The 19,354-nt window shown below is 39.7% G+C and overlaps 1 protein-coding gene across 1 annotated transcript in view; it reads left to right on the forward strand.

Annotated features, from left to right (window-relative positions):
* The window catches only part of LOC127428789 (long-chain-fatty-acid--CoA ligase 6-like), a 56,013-nt gene that overhangs the window by 20,605 nt on the left and 16,054 nt on the right, over positions 1–19,354 (forward strand). Inside the window, exons 4-7 of the mRNA XM_051677384.1 lie at positions 10,935–11,036; positions 11,127–11,226; positions 11,283–11,308; positions 16,427–16,459. Of these exons, the coding sequence (XP_051533344.1) occupies positions 10,935–11,036; positions 11,127–11,226; positions 11,283–11,308; positions 16,427–16,459 (261 nt within the window). The remainder of the gene's footprint in view (positions 1–10,934; positions 11,037–11,126; positions 11,227–11,282; positions 11,309–16,426; positions 16,460–19,354) is intronic.

Consider the following 19,354-nt stretch of genomic DNA (forward strand, 5'->3'; position numbering starts at 1 on the left):
CTGTCTGCACCATCTCAGCGGGGGGATGGTGAGCTCTCTGCTCGCGGGAGAATGCCGGATATCCGGCGGGATAAAGTCCCAGTTATTATTGTCCAAAGTGCGGTGATTGTGATCTACAACCATTAACAGTTCAGCTCTACTGTACTGTACATATATGGCTGCTAATGCACGTGCAAAAACACACGAAAAACCACTGTAATCCCAAAATAGCTGCCAAAACTTGAGGAGCGCTGGGCCGCTGCATCTGAACATGCTGCCATCTTTTAAGTTTTACTGGCTTCTTTTATATCCTTGTTTACTTCCGCATACGGGGCTTAGTCCGTCACGTGATTGCATGTGACTGAAGTCTCGCGGTAAGTAAAACAGGAACCAAACACCATATTAGGGCAAACAGAATATGACAGCAATAAACAGCATAATTATCTTTACCACATATGGACACATTTATCCGTGGTTATCCTGATTAATCCCTTTATGTGGCTTCAATGCATAGACCCCCCTCCCCCCCAGCAAGCGGCATAGGAGACTGTCCATACCAGCGTTTTAAGTTCACCACATTGTATATTTCCGTTTTAGCTGGGTTGCCCCAACAAACAGTATCATTTATTGGCCCCATTTTCTTTTTAATTTCAGCTGGACCCTCCCATTTGGGTGCTAGCTTAGCGGAGAATTTGTTTGTGGCCGAGGAGAGCATATGAGTTCTGAGCCAGACTAGATCACCCTGTTGAAAGTGTGCATCTTTCCTCTGGGAATTGTAGTATCTAGCCTGTCTGGCTTGCCGTACACCCACTCTACGCTTAACCTCCAAGTTGGTTTGTCTTTCCAGCAGGTTGTACGACGACTGGTCTGGAGTAGGCGCTCTGTAGATCAGCCTTTCCAGCGGCCCCTGAAGCTACCTGCCTATCATGAGCTCCGCAGGTGTCTTCCCAGTCGTCTCCTGTTGTGCTGTGTTGATGGCATACGAAACTCCAGTATCCAAAATTCCCAGGTGTTGTGTTGCTGACCGACATATGATGCAACCATTGTCTTTAATGTCCTGTTTACCCTTTCAGTCAGATTAGTTTGTGACTTGCAGAGTTCAGAAAGTATGCTGGAGGTAAACGGTGGTTCTCGATCTGATATGAGGTATTTGGAAACGCCCCATCGGGTAAAGATCTCCTCCCTAAGACTTTAACGATCTTCGGCGTTTTACTATCTCTCAAGGGGAACATCTCCATCCATTTGGTGTAATAGTCCACGATGACGAGTAGGTAGCTGTTTTGTTTCTTGCTAAGGGGGAATGGTCCCATCAGGTCAATCCCCAATGTATGACCTGGTTCTGTCACCTGGGTGCTTTGCATCTGTCCACTGGGTTTAGTGTTATCAGGCTTGATATTTTTGACAGATGTTGCAACCTTTCACATATGCCCAGACATCCTTCCAGACAGTGGGCCACCAGGTGACTTCCAACAGCCTTAGAAAAGTCTTCAGCCTCCCAAGATGTCCTCCAAGCGGGGTGTCATGAAAATAGTTCAGAAATTCAGGTATTAGAGATTGTGGAACTATTACCTGGAACTTTTCTCCAGTGTCGCTCTCAGACAGCCAGCGACCCTTGGGCTGATGCTGTTGAGGATGCGGCTTACGAGTCCTTCCTCAGAGATATCGGGCTTCCACTTCAGGCATAGTGCTCGTTAGTCGTATGTGGAATCTCTCAGGCGTTGTCCAGGGTGCTGCACCAGTGACCTCAGCTTATCCTCCACTTCAGTGAGATAATCCTCCTGAAGGAAAGCAGCCATAAGCGCCTCCTTGAAAGATTCCCAGTTTTTTACCTTCGACTTTTCTGCCTTCCACCAGCTAAGAGCAGGTCCCTTTAGCACAGTGCTCAGGGTTCCAATGAGTTCTATGCTGGGGAGTGGCATGATCTAGAGCAAGTTTTCAGCCTGTTCGATGAAGTTAAACACCTCAGTCAACTCACAGGAGTCGCCAAAGGTGGGAAATTCTAGTCGGATTGGAGGGCGTGCACAGAATGATGAGACTTCTGCCATAAAAGCAGAGTTGATCACATTTGGTGGGGGGATGGCACCAGCAGGGGAAAGAATGTCATGTGTAACACTGAGAGTGATGGGTGGTGGTATCCTTCCTCTAGATACGGGTGTAAGAGTATTATAACCCGGGACTAATGAACTGTTGGATGTAACTGGGGCATAGGCCTGTAGTCTAGAGAACGTAGGTGTGCTGGTGAGCCCGAGTTTCCTCATTTGCCCTTCCCACTTAGCATCTCTCCTCAGAAAACAGTCAATGATGACCTTCTCCAACTTCTCAAGTGACCCTTGGATGTACTCCTCTAACCCCGCTAAGCTAGCGTCCACAGCCTCCCTGAAACCAGTTTTGCGGTTTATCATACTGGCCATGGAATGTTTAAATCCCTCATCTAAAGAGCTTAGTTTTTTACTCAGGCCAATAAATTCACCTTCATTTGCTTAACCTCAGTTTGCATAGATTGTAATTCGCACACATTCATAATACATCTCTTATCATCATCAGATGTGTCATCATCAGAGTTATACAATGTACTAATCATAGATGTTAACTCTACAGCAGGATTCCGTCTTGTAACAAACGGGCCTGCTGTAAAATCCAGATTAGTACAATCTGTGTTATTGGTAACAGGAACACAGTAATCAGTATTTACAACATCACCCGGAGTGTTTGTGCCTGCAACCTCCATGTTTTCAAAAACAAAAATAAACAAATACATTCAAACACAGTAAGGGAAAAAGTTTGTTCCCGTATGGGCCACCACTATGTAATGATCCGCTTCACTAGCGTAGCTACACGAGAAATAAGGGACTTATCTTTCCTACTGTGAATGAATGTTAAAAAGTACAAAGAAGACCAGACACAAGCAGTACGAAAAATCCAAGGTGTATTAAACATGTAAATACCATCAAACAAACAGTGATCACAACAATTACTAATACTGTACACAAAGTGCGAGGGTGTGTGTGTGTGTGTGTGTGTGTGTGAAGCTTTCCAAAGTCCCAGTGCACAATATATACAAGGCGAGTTAGTTTTGGTCTCACCGTAATGACAGTTTATGTCCCGGGAGCACGAAATCCAACCAGCGCGGTGTTGAATGTTCCTCTCAGGTAAGTAATTCAATACTAAAGAAAACTCCACAAAGAGACGAATAGAATCCTCTATCCTTCAACTCGAATGCGCCAAACAATAATCCTTCGAACATACATAGAATCACTCGTGAATGTAAACACCACTTGCTCCTGGCTGCTTTTCCAGCTTCTTTTATATCCTTGTTAACTTCCCTCACATGATTGCACGTGATTGAAGTCTCGCGGAAAGTAACACAGGAACCAAACACCATATTAGGGCAAACAGAAAATTACAGGAATAAACAGCATAATTATATTTACCACATATGGACACGTTTATCCGTGGTTATACTGATTAATCCCCTTATGTGGCTTCGCTGCATCCTTACCTAGGTGCAGATCAATGCGAAGTAGAGGGTGCATCCGCATCTGTAACTGTTGTCACCTAGTACTTTTTGCTGGCAGCAATTTTTCTCAGTATGCGCTTGTCTTTCAAGAGTTTAGCATAAAATGCAGAACAGTCCAGTCCAAAATTAAGACGTATGAAAAGCATTGCCTTCATGAATGTTACACTGAACTGAGATTTATCCGGTGTCCATGCTGCATTAATTAATCAGAACAGATGTCCCAGGCAGGCATAATATGGTTATTCTTAATAGGGACTTTAAGCAGCAGGTGCGGTTACGGTGTTCTGTTCCATTGCGTGTACGCGACATCACTCACTTCCTGACGTCGAAACCATCATTTCTAAAGCATTTCTTCTTTGCCATAAATCGATCGTACGTGACAGATTAGGAAAGTAAATGTTATTATACGTTTTACAAGATATGATGCAAAGTGAACACAGTAAATAGCCTAAATATCCTCCTCCAAATTATGTTAAATTACACACGATTAGGCTTTGAATAAAAAACTCATAAATATCGGTAGACTATTAATAATAATATTTAGGTTAATATAGACGTAGGCTATTTGTATCGTACATGAGTAAAACTCTTCTTCTGACAGTTATTTAACACTGCAAGCATCCCTTCTCTTGCTGTTTTAAATAGCCTACTTTTTTTTTCCTTGAATGATTAAATGCTCTGTTCCGCCATCATTATTGCTTAGTGATATTGCGTAGCGTCCCGTCCGCAGATGTAGCTTAAAGTCCCTATTATTTTGTTTCCATTCCATTCTTTGGCCTTTTTTCTTGATTATGAAAGTATGCATGCAGATCTTTGAAAATGTGTAGTATTCTTTCAAGAGCTGGACCAAGAGAGAGGAAACGTGTGTTGCCATGCTGCAGTAATTTCTAATAGTCCAGCTGCACAAAAGCGAGTTCGTTGCATATGACAGCTTCAGTTTTGGTCCGGGCAGAAGAAAATGTCGGATTTTTATTACATTTTATCAGTATAATAACAATTAAATGCATTGAACAGTTCAAATGATGAAGCAACGGCTTAATTTCATTTTGAAACCCAGTTAAATCCAGATGAATCGTTTACTTCCAGGCAATGTACCAGAATGGTCTAGAAAATTTTCGTTCGTTTTTAATCCGCTGGCTCAATAAATGCAATTCCCAAGGGCAAATGGACAAAAGAGCAGGAAAATCACTAGAAACAAAGTTTAAGTTCAAAGACAGGAACATTTTCCTTTACCTCGACGAACAACGAACCGAAGTGTTCAGTAAACCTTTTGTAATCGGTTCCCATATCCAGACGAATCCTTCATTCAGAATCTTCTCACGTGTCTGGTGTCTCATGTCTGAAGCTCAAAATGTCCTCTAGTGCTGTGTAGCCAGGCTCACAAGCATGCAAATCAGCAGTGGGCAGCATCGTACATTGCCAGCACGAGTCTCGCAGCATTGCAGACAGCGGCCGCCTCAAACACACTGTACATCCATGCAGACACGTCCGCAGATCCAAGGCCAGAGATAAAATGTTCGGGCACAACTATAACGCACTTTTAATGGGGATAGCTCGCACAATTAGTTGTAGCAGAGTTAGACAGAGATTCACAACGTGGCTGGTATTCCACAGGTGGCATTTATTTGCAGCCTCACACGAAATTTGCTGTTAGCAAGCGCTCCACTGTCAACAGTGTTACTTCATAAACAAAATAACTAAAAAAGAGCAAAAGAAGTGGAAAGGCTCCTGTGCCCCGCATACATGCGGCGTGCACAGCGTGTGTTCCTTACGTAGACTGAGCAGTCAACGGAAAGAAAAACAGTAAAAAGCACGCTGCTCTTAAAGGGGCAGTACCAAATTCTACCTGTTGCAACTTCAAAGAATTTTAGTCATTAATCTTACAGTCCATACAAAATCATTTTGTTTAAACATCAGCCCCTAACATTTACTTAGTTTACTCATTTAAAACATGACTTGTACTACACATATGTAACTAATATTGGCGTTATATTCATGCTGTTTAGCCAGAGAGGAACTGGCTCCCACAGTGAACCTGATTTCCCCCAAGGTTATTTTTCTCCATTAACCAACATCTCATGGAATTCTGTGTTCCTTGCCACAGTCGCCTTTGGCTTGCTCACTGGGGTTCTAAATACAAATATTATTTACTTATTTTGTTAACACACTGTTACGTTACGTACATGTGTCTGTGTTTTGGTTCGTTGTTGAGCTGTCTCTCTCTCCCATCTCCTCCTATCATGCTCACAGACACTCAACATTGGATCATCGAAGCACCAATCATTGTTATCAGTCTGACGTTATCACCCTATTTCCGCAAATCCGCCGTCACTCTGACTATTTAAAAGCCCGTCCAAAACTAAATGTCGGGAGTTTTCTACAACGCCATTGTGTGTGTTATCTGCTCTTATTTAAATTCTAAAACGTTCACTGTGTATCATCATGCTATCTTGTTGTTTCTGCATTTTGTCACTTGTTGTTGTTGTTCATTGCTCATTCCATAATTGCTACATTTGTGTGTTAAAATGGGGAAAAGAGGTAAGTATTTCACGTGACTTACATGGTGCACTAGTGTGACAATGTTTGTTTTAGAGACACTAGTTAAGAAGTGAGTACCATCCCTTGTAAGTTTTGTGTTTGTGTTAGGCAGAGAAGATGCTGAAGAAGGGCATCTTGATGCTTTCTTTTGTTAGTCAGTCTAGAGGGATTGGGGTAAAGTTAGTTTTTTTGTTTTGTTTTGTTCTTTGATTTGGTGCCGCTCACGTCCCTTTTCCGCATTTTTTCTATCGGTACTGTAAATATTGTAAATACTTCAAATTTTCACCTGTTGCACATTACTCACTATTCACTGCATCTACCATTTGTATATAAATAAATCACTTTGTTTGGGAATATACTGTAGTTCTGTTGTGTTTTTTTTTTTTTTTTTTTTGTAATATCCATGACAATCATTTATTCCTAATGTTACACCCTTTATACCCCTAGGCATATTGGGGGTTGTAACACGCACAATCTAAAATAAAGTTTTTATCAAATTGCCCAATGATGACTCTGAGATGGATGTGAGTGGTGTCTGGAGAATAGCATAGGATTTGTAGACAATTGGAAGAGTTTTTGGGGTAGACCTGACCTGCTAAAGAGAGACAGACTCCATCCCTACAGGGAAGGTGCCGCTCTCCTCTCTAGTAATTTGACTCATAGTCTTAATAGTGATAGTATTTGACTAACTGGGGTCCAGGTCAGGAAGCAGACAAACTGGCTAATCCGAACATCTGCTAGCTGCCTTGAGACATCACGCAGGTCACATAAACTACAACACATAGAGACTGTATCACCTAGATATCATATAAAGACTGTGTTTGTTCCCCGAACTACCAAACACAAACCCCTCAATAAATAATTTAGACAAATTTTATTAAGGTCAAACTTGAACATTTTTTAAGATAAACATCATATAAAGATAGGGCTACTAATGATTAGATCTCTTTCAACCAAAGCACTAATTGTAAATTAAATTACTACAGATCATAGTTTGGATGTGCTCTGTTTGACTGAAACCTGGCTCAAACCGGATAAATATATTAGTTTAAATTAATCTACTCCCCCAGGTTATTGTTATAAAAATGAGCCTTATCTGAAGGGTCGAGGAGGAGGTGTTGCTACAATTTACAGTGATGTTTTTGGTGTTACTCAGAGGACAGGATATAAGTTTAAGTCTTTTGAACTATTAATGCTTAATGTAACACCATCAGATATAAATAAAAAATCTCTGTTGTCTTTTGCCCTTGCTACAGTATATAGATCACCCGGGCCTTATTCTGATTTCCTTGGTGAATTTGCAAATTTTCTATCAGATCTAGTATTTACTGTAGCTAGAGCTTTAATTGTTGGTGACTTCAACATTCACATAGATAATGAAAATGACACATTAGGATTAGTATTTATCGACATTCTCAACTCACTTGGAGTCAGACAAAATGTGACAGGACCAACGCATCACCATAATCATATGCTAGATTTAATTCTGTCATATGGAGTTGATGTTGATACTATAGAACTTCTACCGCAGAGTGATGACATCTCAGATCATTACCTCATCTTTTGCATGCTGCGATCAGCTAATGTTACTCAATCTACACCACGATATCGTTCAGGTAGAACAATTCTTTCGACCACTAAAGTTAGCTTCACTAATAATCTTCCAGATCTATCTCATACACTCAGTAAGCCCCAAAGTCTAGAAGAACTTGATGAAATAACAGAAAATATAAATACAGTCTTCTCTAGCACCCCTTCGATTAAAGAAAAAAGCCCCGCACCATGGTACAATGATCACACTCATGCTCTCAAGAGAGCAGCTCGGAAAATGGAGTGCAAGTGGAAGAATACAAAATTAGAGGTATTTCGTGGTGCATGGAAGGATAGTGTCTGTAGCTACAGACAGGCACTAAAAGCTGACAGGTCAGCGTATTTGAGCAAACTCATAGAAAATAACCGCAACAATCCTAGGTGTTTATTCAGTACTGTGGCAAAATTGGTTAGGAATAAAGCCTCAACTGAATCAGATATTCCATCGCAGCACAATAGTAATGACTTCATGAATTTCTTTATTGATAAAATTGAAGCAATCAGAAATAAAATTGGAATTATGCAATCATCTGTCACAGTACCTCAGAAACCATTGTATCATAATTTTCCTCGCATGCAACTTCAATCCTTCGCTGTCATAGGTCATGAAGAGCTAACAAAACTTATCGAAACATCAAAAGCCACAACATGTATGTTAGATCCAATACCAACTAAGCTCTTAAAAGAGGTATTCCCTATAATCTCAGAATCTCTTCTTAATATTATTAACTCCACGCTATCATTAGGACATTTCCCAAGAAACTTTAAAATGGCAGTAATCAAACCACTTATTAAGAAGCCACAACTTGAACCTGGAGTCAAGTTATATTAATTATAGACCGATTTCAAATCTCCCATTTATGTCAAAAATACTAGAAAAGGTTGTGTCCTCCCAATTATGTTAATTTCTACAGAGAAATAGTATATATGAACAATTTCAGTCAGGATTTATGCCACACCACTGTACAGAGACTTCACTTAGAGTTACTAATGACTTGCTCTTATCATCTGATCGTGGCTGCATTTCTCTTCTAGTGCTTTAAGATCTTAGTGCTGCCTTTGACACGATAGATCACGATATTCTCTTGAATAGGCCAGAGAATTATGTTGGCATTTGTGGATTGCATTAGCATGGTTTAGGTCCTATTTAGCAGACCACTACCACTTTGTTTCTGTAAACGAGGAATTGTCAAATCAAACAAAAGTGCCACAGGGATCAGTTTTAGGGCCTCTGCTTTTCTCCTTGTATATGCTTCTCCTGGGAGATATTATCAGGAATCGTGGATTAAGTTTCCACTGTTATGCCGACGATACCCAATTTTATATTTCTTCGAAACCTGACAAAACTTCACAATTCTCCAAACTAGCAGATTGTATCAGTGAAATTAAAGATTGGATGGCCAGAAATTTTCTTCTACTCAATTCTGACAAAACAGAGGTACTAGTTATTGGACCAAAAACCTCTAAAAATAAGCAGCTAAAATATAATTTGACTCTTGATGGATGTACTGTTACATTGTCTTCAACAGCGAAGAATTTAGGTGTTATATTTGATACCAATATGTCTGTGGAGTGGTCGAGGGTTCGTCCGGAGAGAAAGTGGTAAGGGTGCACACACCTGAGCGCTATAATGTCTAACACCTTTTTCTGATTGCAATAAGCACTGGGGAGAGCGATAAAAAGGGACCACGCCATGCCTGGGAGGATGTCTAGCAAGTTCAATAAATAAACTTCAGTTGGTTCAAAATGCAGAAGCCAGAGTGCTGACTAGAACCAAGAAATATGATCATATTAGCCCCATTTTAGAATTGTTACATTGGCTACCTGTTCAATTTCGTATTCATTTTAAAATTCTGTTAACTACATACAAAGCTTTGAATGGTCTTGTTCACACAGTACTTAAGTGACCTTCTACCATGCATTACGATCGCAAAACTCTGGCCTGTTAATAGTTCCTAGAATATCAAAATCCACAAAAGGAGTTAGATCCTTTTCCTATTTGGCTCCTAAACTATGGAATAGTCTCCCTAACACTGTTTGGGATGCAGACACTCACTCAGTTTAAGTCTAGACTAAAGACTAATCTATTTAGACAGGCATACACCTAATTTATTCTTCACCACACAATTAGGCTGCTTTAGTTAGGTCTGCCGGAACCTGAAACATTGATCATGATCTATAACTCTGCAAAAATTGAATGGCATCTACGCTAATATTATTCTATTAGGAGTCCTATCCCGAGGTCACCAGATCCGGCCGGATCCAGCTCCATTCCTGCTTGGTATCGGACTCCACTGCAACGTGTCTCTGAGTGCTGATGACAAAATGCAGCTGGTGCCAGCCAGACATCACTTCAGTCTATTACGATGGACCTCAGAGGATGAACTGATGCCAAATCCAACCATGAGACATGGGATACTTCATATGCCATTGCCTGAACCTTGGACTTAGAATAGACCTCACCGAAATTACCGGCCGGATGAACTGCGAAGCACCTCAGTGATTTCGGCCTGCATCATCTTGGTCTAATGATGGACTACACTCTTAAAACAGAATACATAGACTATCAATAAATTGCTAACAAAAGCCTTCATCAGCCAACTAACAAAGGACAATGCATCTATATGAACTTCTGCAGTTAATCCAGGATGAACTTCAAAGACATTAGTCATTAATCTTACAGTTCTTACAAAATCTTTGTTTAAACACTGGCCCTTAACACTTACTTAGTTTACTAATTTTAAAGCATGACTTGTACTGCACATAAATAAGTAATATTGGCATTATATTCATGCTGTTAGCCAGAGGGGAACTGGCCCCCACAGTGAGCCTGGTTTCTCCCAAGGTTATTTTTCTCCATTAACCAACATCTTATGGAGTTTTGTGTTCCTTGTCACAGTTGCCTTCGGCTTGCTCACTGGGTTTCTAAATACAATTATTATTTAATTACTTATTTTTATACACACTCCATAATAATATTTAATCAAACTACACAATGATGACTCTATGACTTTATAGATATCACGGTTTCATTTTCTGTTAATGCATGATTTTCTGTAAAGCTGCTTTGAAATAATGTGTGTTGTGAAAGGTGCTATTCAAATAAAAATGACTTGACTTAAGATATTATAGACATTACAGCTTCATTTTCTGTTATAGCATAATTTTCTGTAAAGCTGCTTTGAAACAATGTGTTGTGAGAAGCACTATACAAATAAATATGACTTGACTGGACTTGACTCTACCAGTTGAGCTGCAATAATTCTGTAGATGCCTAACTTCCTCATTGACTGCTGATTGTTTCCTGCAGGTCTTCAGCAGGGCGGAGCATTTGGGGTCTGGTTTGCTGTCTCACGGTTGTCAGCCCAACACTGATCAGTTCATTGGGGTGTTTGCACAGAACAGGCCAGAGGTAAACGAAACAAAAACATAAACATGCCAAAGTTCAAAGCCATAAAAGGAAACTCATGAACTTCTCTTTTTCATTCTCTCCATGTGTCAGTGGATCATTTCTGAGCTGGCATGCTACACATATTCAATGGTGGTGGTGCCACTTTATGATACTCTAGGACCTGATGCTATACGGTATATCATTAACACAGGTAGGACACATGCCTCCCTTACAGACACCCCCTCATTTTATTTATTTATGTCCTAGGCCTGAAATATAATCTTCACATGTATGTGAACAAACGCTTTTAGCTACACAAGCTTGATTTCATGTGTCATAGCTTTTTGCACTAGATAAATACTGCTCTGATTAAATATCATCATATATATATATATATATATATAATGTTGGGCCTCATGTATTCAGATAGAAGACAAAGGCAGGCCTAACAGTCAAAAACATTCCTCAAGCCCCCACCTTCTAAGTCGTAAATCTTACTGACAAAAATCGCGCCAAAATCAAACAAAGGGAGTCCAAAACAGACTACAGATCCATGAAGCCTTGCCCTCTAAAGGATCGAGCTCTCAACTCCTATTGGATGAGGCACACAACAGAACGTCCCTCAAACATGACATCATCAGGACTTCAAATAATTCTGAAATGCTTCCAAAGTGGCTTCCAGCGACTTTGTTCACCGAATACGGACGTAGCTTTTTGCTGCTCTCCGGTGCAGCCTCGTGGCATAAGGAAGTAATGTCCGACTTGAAACTGTAGCCATACAATCTCCATCCCGCTGGACGAATTGAGATTACTCTGTGTTCAACCGAACACTCTTAACGGATCCGAAGGAGACCGCCGAGCAATTCGCATCTTCATCCATTGGCCTACAGAAGTGAAGAGATTAAAGATTTCTCTTCCATCTTCAATCAAGTCGACATTTCTGAGTTCTCCGCCAGCCCGCCGAGAATCAACAGCCGTACCGCCCTCTGAGAATCAACAGCCGTACCGGCCGCCGACAATCAACAGCCGTACCGGCCGCCGACAATCAACAGCCGTACCGCCCGCCGACAGCGCGAGGAAACGACCTCTCGTCATCACACGAGCCTTAAAGGACGGAGGAAAACACATTCTACCTGTGTCCTCATGCGATTCAAGTAAGAGGTTTACGTCTGGGCAGAGATAGAATATTATAGTGTGTTATTCTTGTGTTTCAAGGTTTTTGCTTGTACAGTTTACGGACCGCCATGTCCGCTAATTATTAATACTCAGGGTATTAATTATCACGAATTTGTTTTGCTGTATTGTGGTCCAACCAAATTGGACTGTTGTGCATTTTCGCCATCGCGGGTGAGACAGCAACTGAGTTCATCCATTAAAGAGTCAAATAACAAGGGACTTTTACGAGCCCCGCTCGTAAAACCGCGTCTCTGAGTGATGAACACGGCTGCTTTATCTCCAGCTATCGCGAAATCAGCATTCGGGCTGTCACTGAATCATCTCTCTCTCTCTCTCTCACTAACTACACTGACACACACACACACACACACTGTCACATACACACCTTATGTGTTATAGAATTATTTTTATTTCCATATCTAATCATATCACTGTTTAGTTTGTAGTTGTAAGTCGGAAGTTTATTGACTGCATTGTATTAATTATTAATTGATATTACTGCATAAATAAACTTTGTTTATATTACAAAGAGAAGTGTTTTGGTTTGTTTTGCATACGTCTGTGTCATGCTGACGGAATGTCAGTGCTCAGATTCAAGCCTTCATTCATTGTTTTTTTTTCCCGAAAATCGATATTCTTCGGATGTCGATTTTCCTAAGAAAACAATCTAATATTGAGACTGTTTTAATATTCGGTTATTAGTCCCTGATTTCAGGGTGGTGCCCCGTCAATGTTAATCCTTATTAATATTCTATTGATTTTTGATAATTGATAATTATCTTTGATTGAATTTGAATGATCAATAAGCTAGTGTTAATTGTAATTAATGTTTCATCGATGTTAACAATTAACGATTATCTTTGATAAGTGTTGATTTTAAAGGATTAAAAAAAGCTAACATCGATTCTCATCAATGTTCTATTGATTTTTGTAATTAATAATTATCTTTGATAATTATTAATTATTGCTAATAACCAAACTTGCTCCTAAACGTAGCACACTACATTTACTGGAGTCCCATATGAGGTTTTAATGAGTTAGATCCAATTAATTAATTTAAATATTGATTAATAACTACAGAAATAATTACCAATTATTTCTGATAGTAACACTGATCTAAACAACCAGTAAAGCCCTACATATATATACACACTATATTGCCAAAAGTATTCGCTCACCCATCCAAATAATTGAATTCAGGTGTTCCAATCACTTCCATGGCCACAGGTGTATAAAATGAAGCACCTAGGCATGCAGACTGCTTCTACAAATATTTGTGAAAGAATGGGGCGCTCTCAGGAGCTCAGTGAATTCCAGCGTGGTACTTTGATAGGATGCCACCTGTGCAACAAGTCCAGTCGTGAAATTTCCTCGCTACTAAATATTCCACAGTCAACTGTCAGTGGTATTATAACAAAGTGGAAGCGATTGGGAATGACAGCAACTCAGCCACAAAGTGGTAGGCCACGTAAAATGACAGAGCGGGTCAGTGGATGCTGAGGCGCATAGTCCGCAGAGGTCGCCAACTTTCTGCAGAGTCAATCGCTACAGACCTCCAAAGTTCATGTGGCCTTCAGATTAGCTCAAGAACAGTGCGTAGAGAGCTTCATGGAATGGGTTTCCATGGCCGAGCAGCTGCATCCAAGCCATACATCACCAAGTGCAACGCAAAGCATCGGATGCAGTGGTGTAAAGCACGCCGCCACTGGACTCTAGAGCAGTGGAGACACGTTCTCTGGAGTGACGAATCACGCTTCTCCATCTGGCAATCTGATGGACGAGTCTGGGTTTGGTGGTTGCCAGGAGAACGGTACTTGTCTGACTGCATTGTGCCAACTGTGAAGTTTGGTGGAGGGGGATTATGGTGTGGGGTTGTTTTTCAGGAGCTGGGCTTGGCCCCTTAGTTCCAGTGAAAGGAACTCTGAATGCTTCAGCATACCAAGAGATTTTGGACAATTCCATGCTCCCAACTTTGTGGGAACAGTTTGGGGATGGCCCCTTCATGTTCCAACATGACTGCGCACCAGTGCACAAAGCAAGGTCCATAAAGACATGGATGAGCGAGTTTGGTGTGGAAGAACTTGACTGGCCTGCACAGAGTCCTGACCTCAACCCGATAGAGCACTTTTGGGATGAATTAGAGCGAAGACTACGAGCCAGGACTTCTCGTCCAACATCAGTGTCTGACCTCACAAATGCGCTTCTGGAAGAACGGTCAAAAATTCTCATAAACACACTCCTAAACCTTGTGGAAAGCCTTCCCAGAAGAGTTGAAGCTGTTATAGCTGCAAAGGGTGGGCCGACGTCATATTAAACCCTATGGATTAAGAATGGGATGTCACTTAAGTTCATATACGTCTAAAGGCAGATGAGAGAATACTTTTGGCAATATAGTGTATATATATATATATATATATATATAAATATATTAATACCTTCAATAGCTTCAATGTAGTTAGCTACTTTTTATTACTGGCTAGTAATGAAGCTGACTATTTTTTATATTTTTTATTTTTTACTATTTTTGTCTGTAGTTTAACTTCTTTAAAGCTAAAGTGTTATTTCTGCACCACTAGTACCACTGAATGGAATTGCAAAAAAATAAACATTGTTTTTAAACAGCTTTCTGAATATGCCACCTATCTGCTGTTGAACAGTCTGGCTCAAAAACCACCACATTAAAGGTGATGCAAGCTATTTAAGCCATGTCCGCTAATTATTAATACTCAGGGTATTAATTATCACGAATTTGTTTTGCTGTATTGTAGTCCAACCACATTGGACTGTTGTGCATTTCCGCCATCGCGTGTGAGACCGGCAAACTGAGTTTATCCATTAAAGAATCAAAGACCGCGGGACGGTTTACGAGCCGTCCACCGCGTCTTTGAGTGATAAACTAACAGCTGCTTTCTCTCCCACGATCACGAAACCAGCTTTGGGGCCGTCATTTAATTATCTCTCTCTCTTGTATTAACCACACACACACACACACACACACACACACACACACGTGACCCTTCACAAACGTTCTGGCACACATTTTTGGCTAGTAGATAGCTTCGTGATAAAGCTCAGCTTTGTGCCTAAGCTACCATTGACTGGTTTCTCTCTGCCCACATCTCTCCGCCCATATTCCCTGGCCGGAAGTCTCGCATGACATACTCTCCACGAGAGTCACGCCCGCCATTTTGTGCGCGTCCCTCCTTACACACACACACACTCTCACACACACACCTTATGTCTTATAGGATTATTTTAGTTTCCATATCTAATCATATCACTATTTAGTTTGTAGTTGTAAGTCAGAAGTTTATTGACTGCATTGTATTAATTATTAATTGATATTACTGCATAAATAAACTTTGTTATATTACAAAGAGAAGTGTTTTGGTTTGTTTTGCATACACCTATGTCATGCTGACGGGATGTCAGTGCTCGGATTCAAGCCTTCATTCATTGTTTTTTTTCTCTGGAAAATCTATATTCTTCGGATGTCGATTTTCCTAAGAAAAGAATCTAATATTGAGACTGTTATACTATCTGGTTATTAGTCCTTGATTCCAGGGTGGTGCCCCATCAATGTTAATCCTTATTAATATTCTATTGATTTTTGATAATTGATAATTATCTTTGATGATTGTTGAATTTGAATGATCAATAAGCTAGTGTTAATTTTAATTAATGTATCATAGATGTTAATGATTAGTGATTATCTTTGATAATTGTTGATTTAAAGGATTAAAAAAAAGCTAACATTGATTCTCATCAATGTTCTATTGATTTGAATAATTAATAATTATCTTTGATAATTATTAATTATTGCTAATAACCAAACCCGCTCCTAAATGTAGCACACTACATTTACTGGAGCCCCATATGAGGTTTTAATGAGTTAAGATTAAATTAATTAATTTAAATATTAATTAATAACTAAAGAAATAATTATCAATTATTTCTGATAGTAACACTGATCTAAACAACCAGTAAAGCCCTACACAGTCATGCTCAAGCTTGCTTCATAGAGCTCTTGAATCTTTACATTTGCTACAATGCATACTTCTCGATTCAACCAACCAATAACATCTATTTATTACAGCTGTTTACACTCCAATAACCATGGAGAGTACATTGTTGCATCTGAATTTGTGAATATTGTGTAAATGTTTTAATAATAATTTGAATATTGTGTACTTGAATAATAACACAGGATGTTGTTTGTTTGTTGTCATCTTTAGGCTTTGGGTAGAGAGCACTGTAGGAAGCCAGTGGTAAGTGTGGAACTTGTATTTAACAACACATTTTTTAATGAAATTGAAACAGACCACATTTGTCATAGCTAACATTCATTAAGGACAATCTTGGTAATTACATTTAGAATCTTTTTCTGGACTGTAATAACAAAGCAGTCTGCATTAAAACTCCATTTATTAGGTTATGCTGAAAGATAAAAGAATGTCAAACTATGGAATTCAGCTGGTATTTAATTTCCTTTTTTGACTTAAGAATGCCTTTACTCTGCATATTTTGGGTTTGTTTCTTAAAGCTGGCATCACACAAGCAGACTCAAAAAAACTAGATTTTGGCCAAGCATGTCACACTTTCCGACTGTTTTGCTGAGATCTCGCTCTCTTCAGTCGGAGGTATGACACACTTGCCAATTAAGAATGGTGGAGGGGTGTCATACATATCAACTCACCTCACACTCTCTTTCTCTAATTCCCTGTCACGTGGAGCCCACAAAATAACAACAGGAGTACTGTTAGAAAAGAGTGATTTAGAATGCGATTCATGGAGTAACTTTATCTTGTGAAAGTATCTGATTGTGTATTTGTACATATGCAGCTTTCAGTAAGTAAAGAAATTACGTTCAATAAAACAGACTGTAGTGCCTCCGCGTTCTGATTTCATTATTCAATTTAATGTTGGAGAAAAATGCAGGAAAAATGCTTGGTGACAGAAACACTATGGATTACAATCTGCATTTGTGGTGATATGCAGCTGAGTGTGATCGCAGATGAAAATGTTCAGATCAGCTTGACGCCTTGTCAGTTCTTCAGTTAAAGAAGAGCTCATTGGTCATTTAATGAGAACACAAGAGCCTGCCCCTGCGATAGAATGATTTTTTCCTGTCATGTTCTTTTCTTTTTCCCCTTTGCTGTAACTATTAACTTAGGGAGTCCCGACAGTCACATGATTAACAACCTCCAACTGGCAGACACTAAAGTGTACTCTGTCTCCCTCCTGGCCGGTGATTTTGTAAATAAAGCTCACACCTGAAAATCGGCGGAAAACTCGGCTAGTGTGGCCTGGCTTAAAGTGTCATGAAACCCCCCTAGTTCAGCAATATGTCATGTCGTTCACATCTCAGACTTACAAAAGTGTCATGAAATGAAACGTAAAAAAGCTTATTATAGCACCACCTAGGGTCAGATGGGGTGTGTCTGTGCACCTGAGTAGCGGTTGGGATTTAGGACCATCCTGCCAAGTTTAGGATTCCTACGATTTACCATCTCTAATGTCAAGACACTTTTAGGGCAGAAAAATAATAAGAAAAACAAGAAAATCAGAACAAATACGATAGGATTCTAGCACCTTTGGTGCTTGGCCCCCTAATAATATTAGCATAGATGCTGGCAGACCTAACTAATGCAGCATAACTATGAGTTGATGGATAAATTAGGTGTATGCCTGGCTGAATATATATGAGTCTTTAGTCTAGGATTAAACTGAGATAGTGTGTCTGAGTCCCGAACAATGCTTTTCATCATTGTATTCTGTTTTTTATCCTGTCGATGATCAGACATATTTAATGTAAAAGTCTACTCACATATCTGGACCAAGAACCGCTGTCACATCCACATGTGATTTTGAATTTTCTGCCATTATGCAATCTCACCACAGTGTATAGTGCAAAAGTTCCTCTTATATTTGTTCAGCGAGTGCTGTTGAACTTGCACAGACCAGGAACCGCTGTCACATCCGCATGTAATTTAGAATTCTCTGCTGTAATGCGAACTCATGCTTATGTTTGAATGTTAACATGACTCTAGTGTGATAAATTGCTTACTAACCTTGTCTGTGTAAAGTTATCCAGTATTTCAACTTTGTTGTCTTGACGACAGAGCGTCTGTAAACCCTGTAGGCCTAAATCTTTCGCTTAATGTAAAGAAAACCAAAAAGAGTGTTGACATGACTTTGAGATTTCGGTTTTCATCATTGTCTTCTGTTTTTTAAACAAGCCATTGTGTTATCCTGTCCAAGACCAGACACATGGAGAAGAAGCGATGGTTTGTGTGCATCTCTAAACAAACAGCTGCTTCATGTTTGGAGCGTGAGTAGTAGAATTTTGGCCAACAAACATGCTCGCTCCCGCCCAGTTATCAACTGTGATCCTTTCTGACAAATTATTACAAGCTCACCATGGTGTTTAGTATAAAAGTCCGCTATCATATCTGGGCCAGGAACCGCTGTCACGTCTACATGTGATTTTGAATTCTCTGCTGTTATGCGGTCTCACCACAGTGTATAGTGCAAAAGTCCCTCTCATATTTGTGAGTGCTGTTGAACTTGTGCAGACCAGGAACTGCTGTCACAACCACATGTAATTTTGAATTCTCTGCTGTAATGTGAACTCATGCATGAGGCAGTGGAGTGATTGGACAGAAGTGTTCCTTCTCATGAATAATGTGGAGAAACATTTAGAATCGAATGACGTAGTAGCACACTCTACAACCAATCATGACTCAGAGTTTACGCTAATACCTCATATTTTACGACGTTGCTTACCTTTTAAGAAGTGTTCTGTTGCTCTCATTTTGAGTGCAAAAATTTTCAAAGTAGAATGTATCCTTTTGTGTTTGGATAGGGCTAATCCGTTCTTATTTCTTCAATCAACATATTATAAAATGTTGTGTAAATAGTTATATATATTTTATCCCAATATAGTCTGACTTCATAAAATTATTTGAGCAATTTTTGTTCAGTTTAATAAAAGAAATATTTTAAGCATGATTTCAGATACTGCACTGCTGCCTACTGTAACATGGCATGCAGTATTGCTGTAAAATTGCATAATGTGCCTTGTAAACATTCTTGTTATAATCTTTATAGTCAATACTGTCTGCTTGGTTAAATCTGCATGCATATTTAATAGCACAAAATGT

Source organism: Myxocyprinus asiaticus, chromosome 38 (assembly GCF_019703515.2).
Source record: "Myxocyprinus asiaticus isolate MX2 ecotype Aquarium Trade chromosome 38, UBuf_Myxa_2, whole genome shotgun sequence".
Lineage (NCBI taxonomy): Eukaryota > Metazoa > Chordata > Actinopteri > Cypriniformes > Catostomidae > Myxocyprinus > Myxocyprinus asiaticus.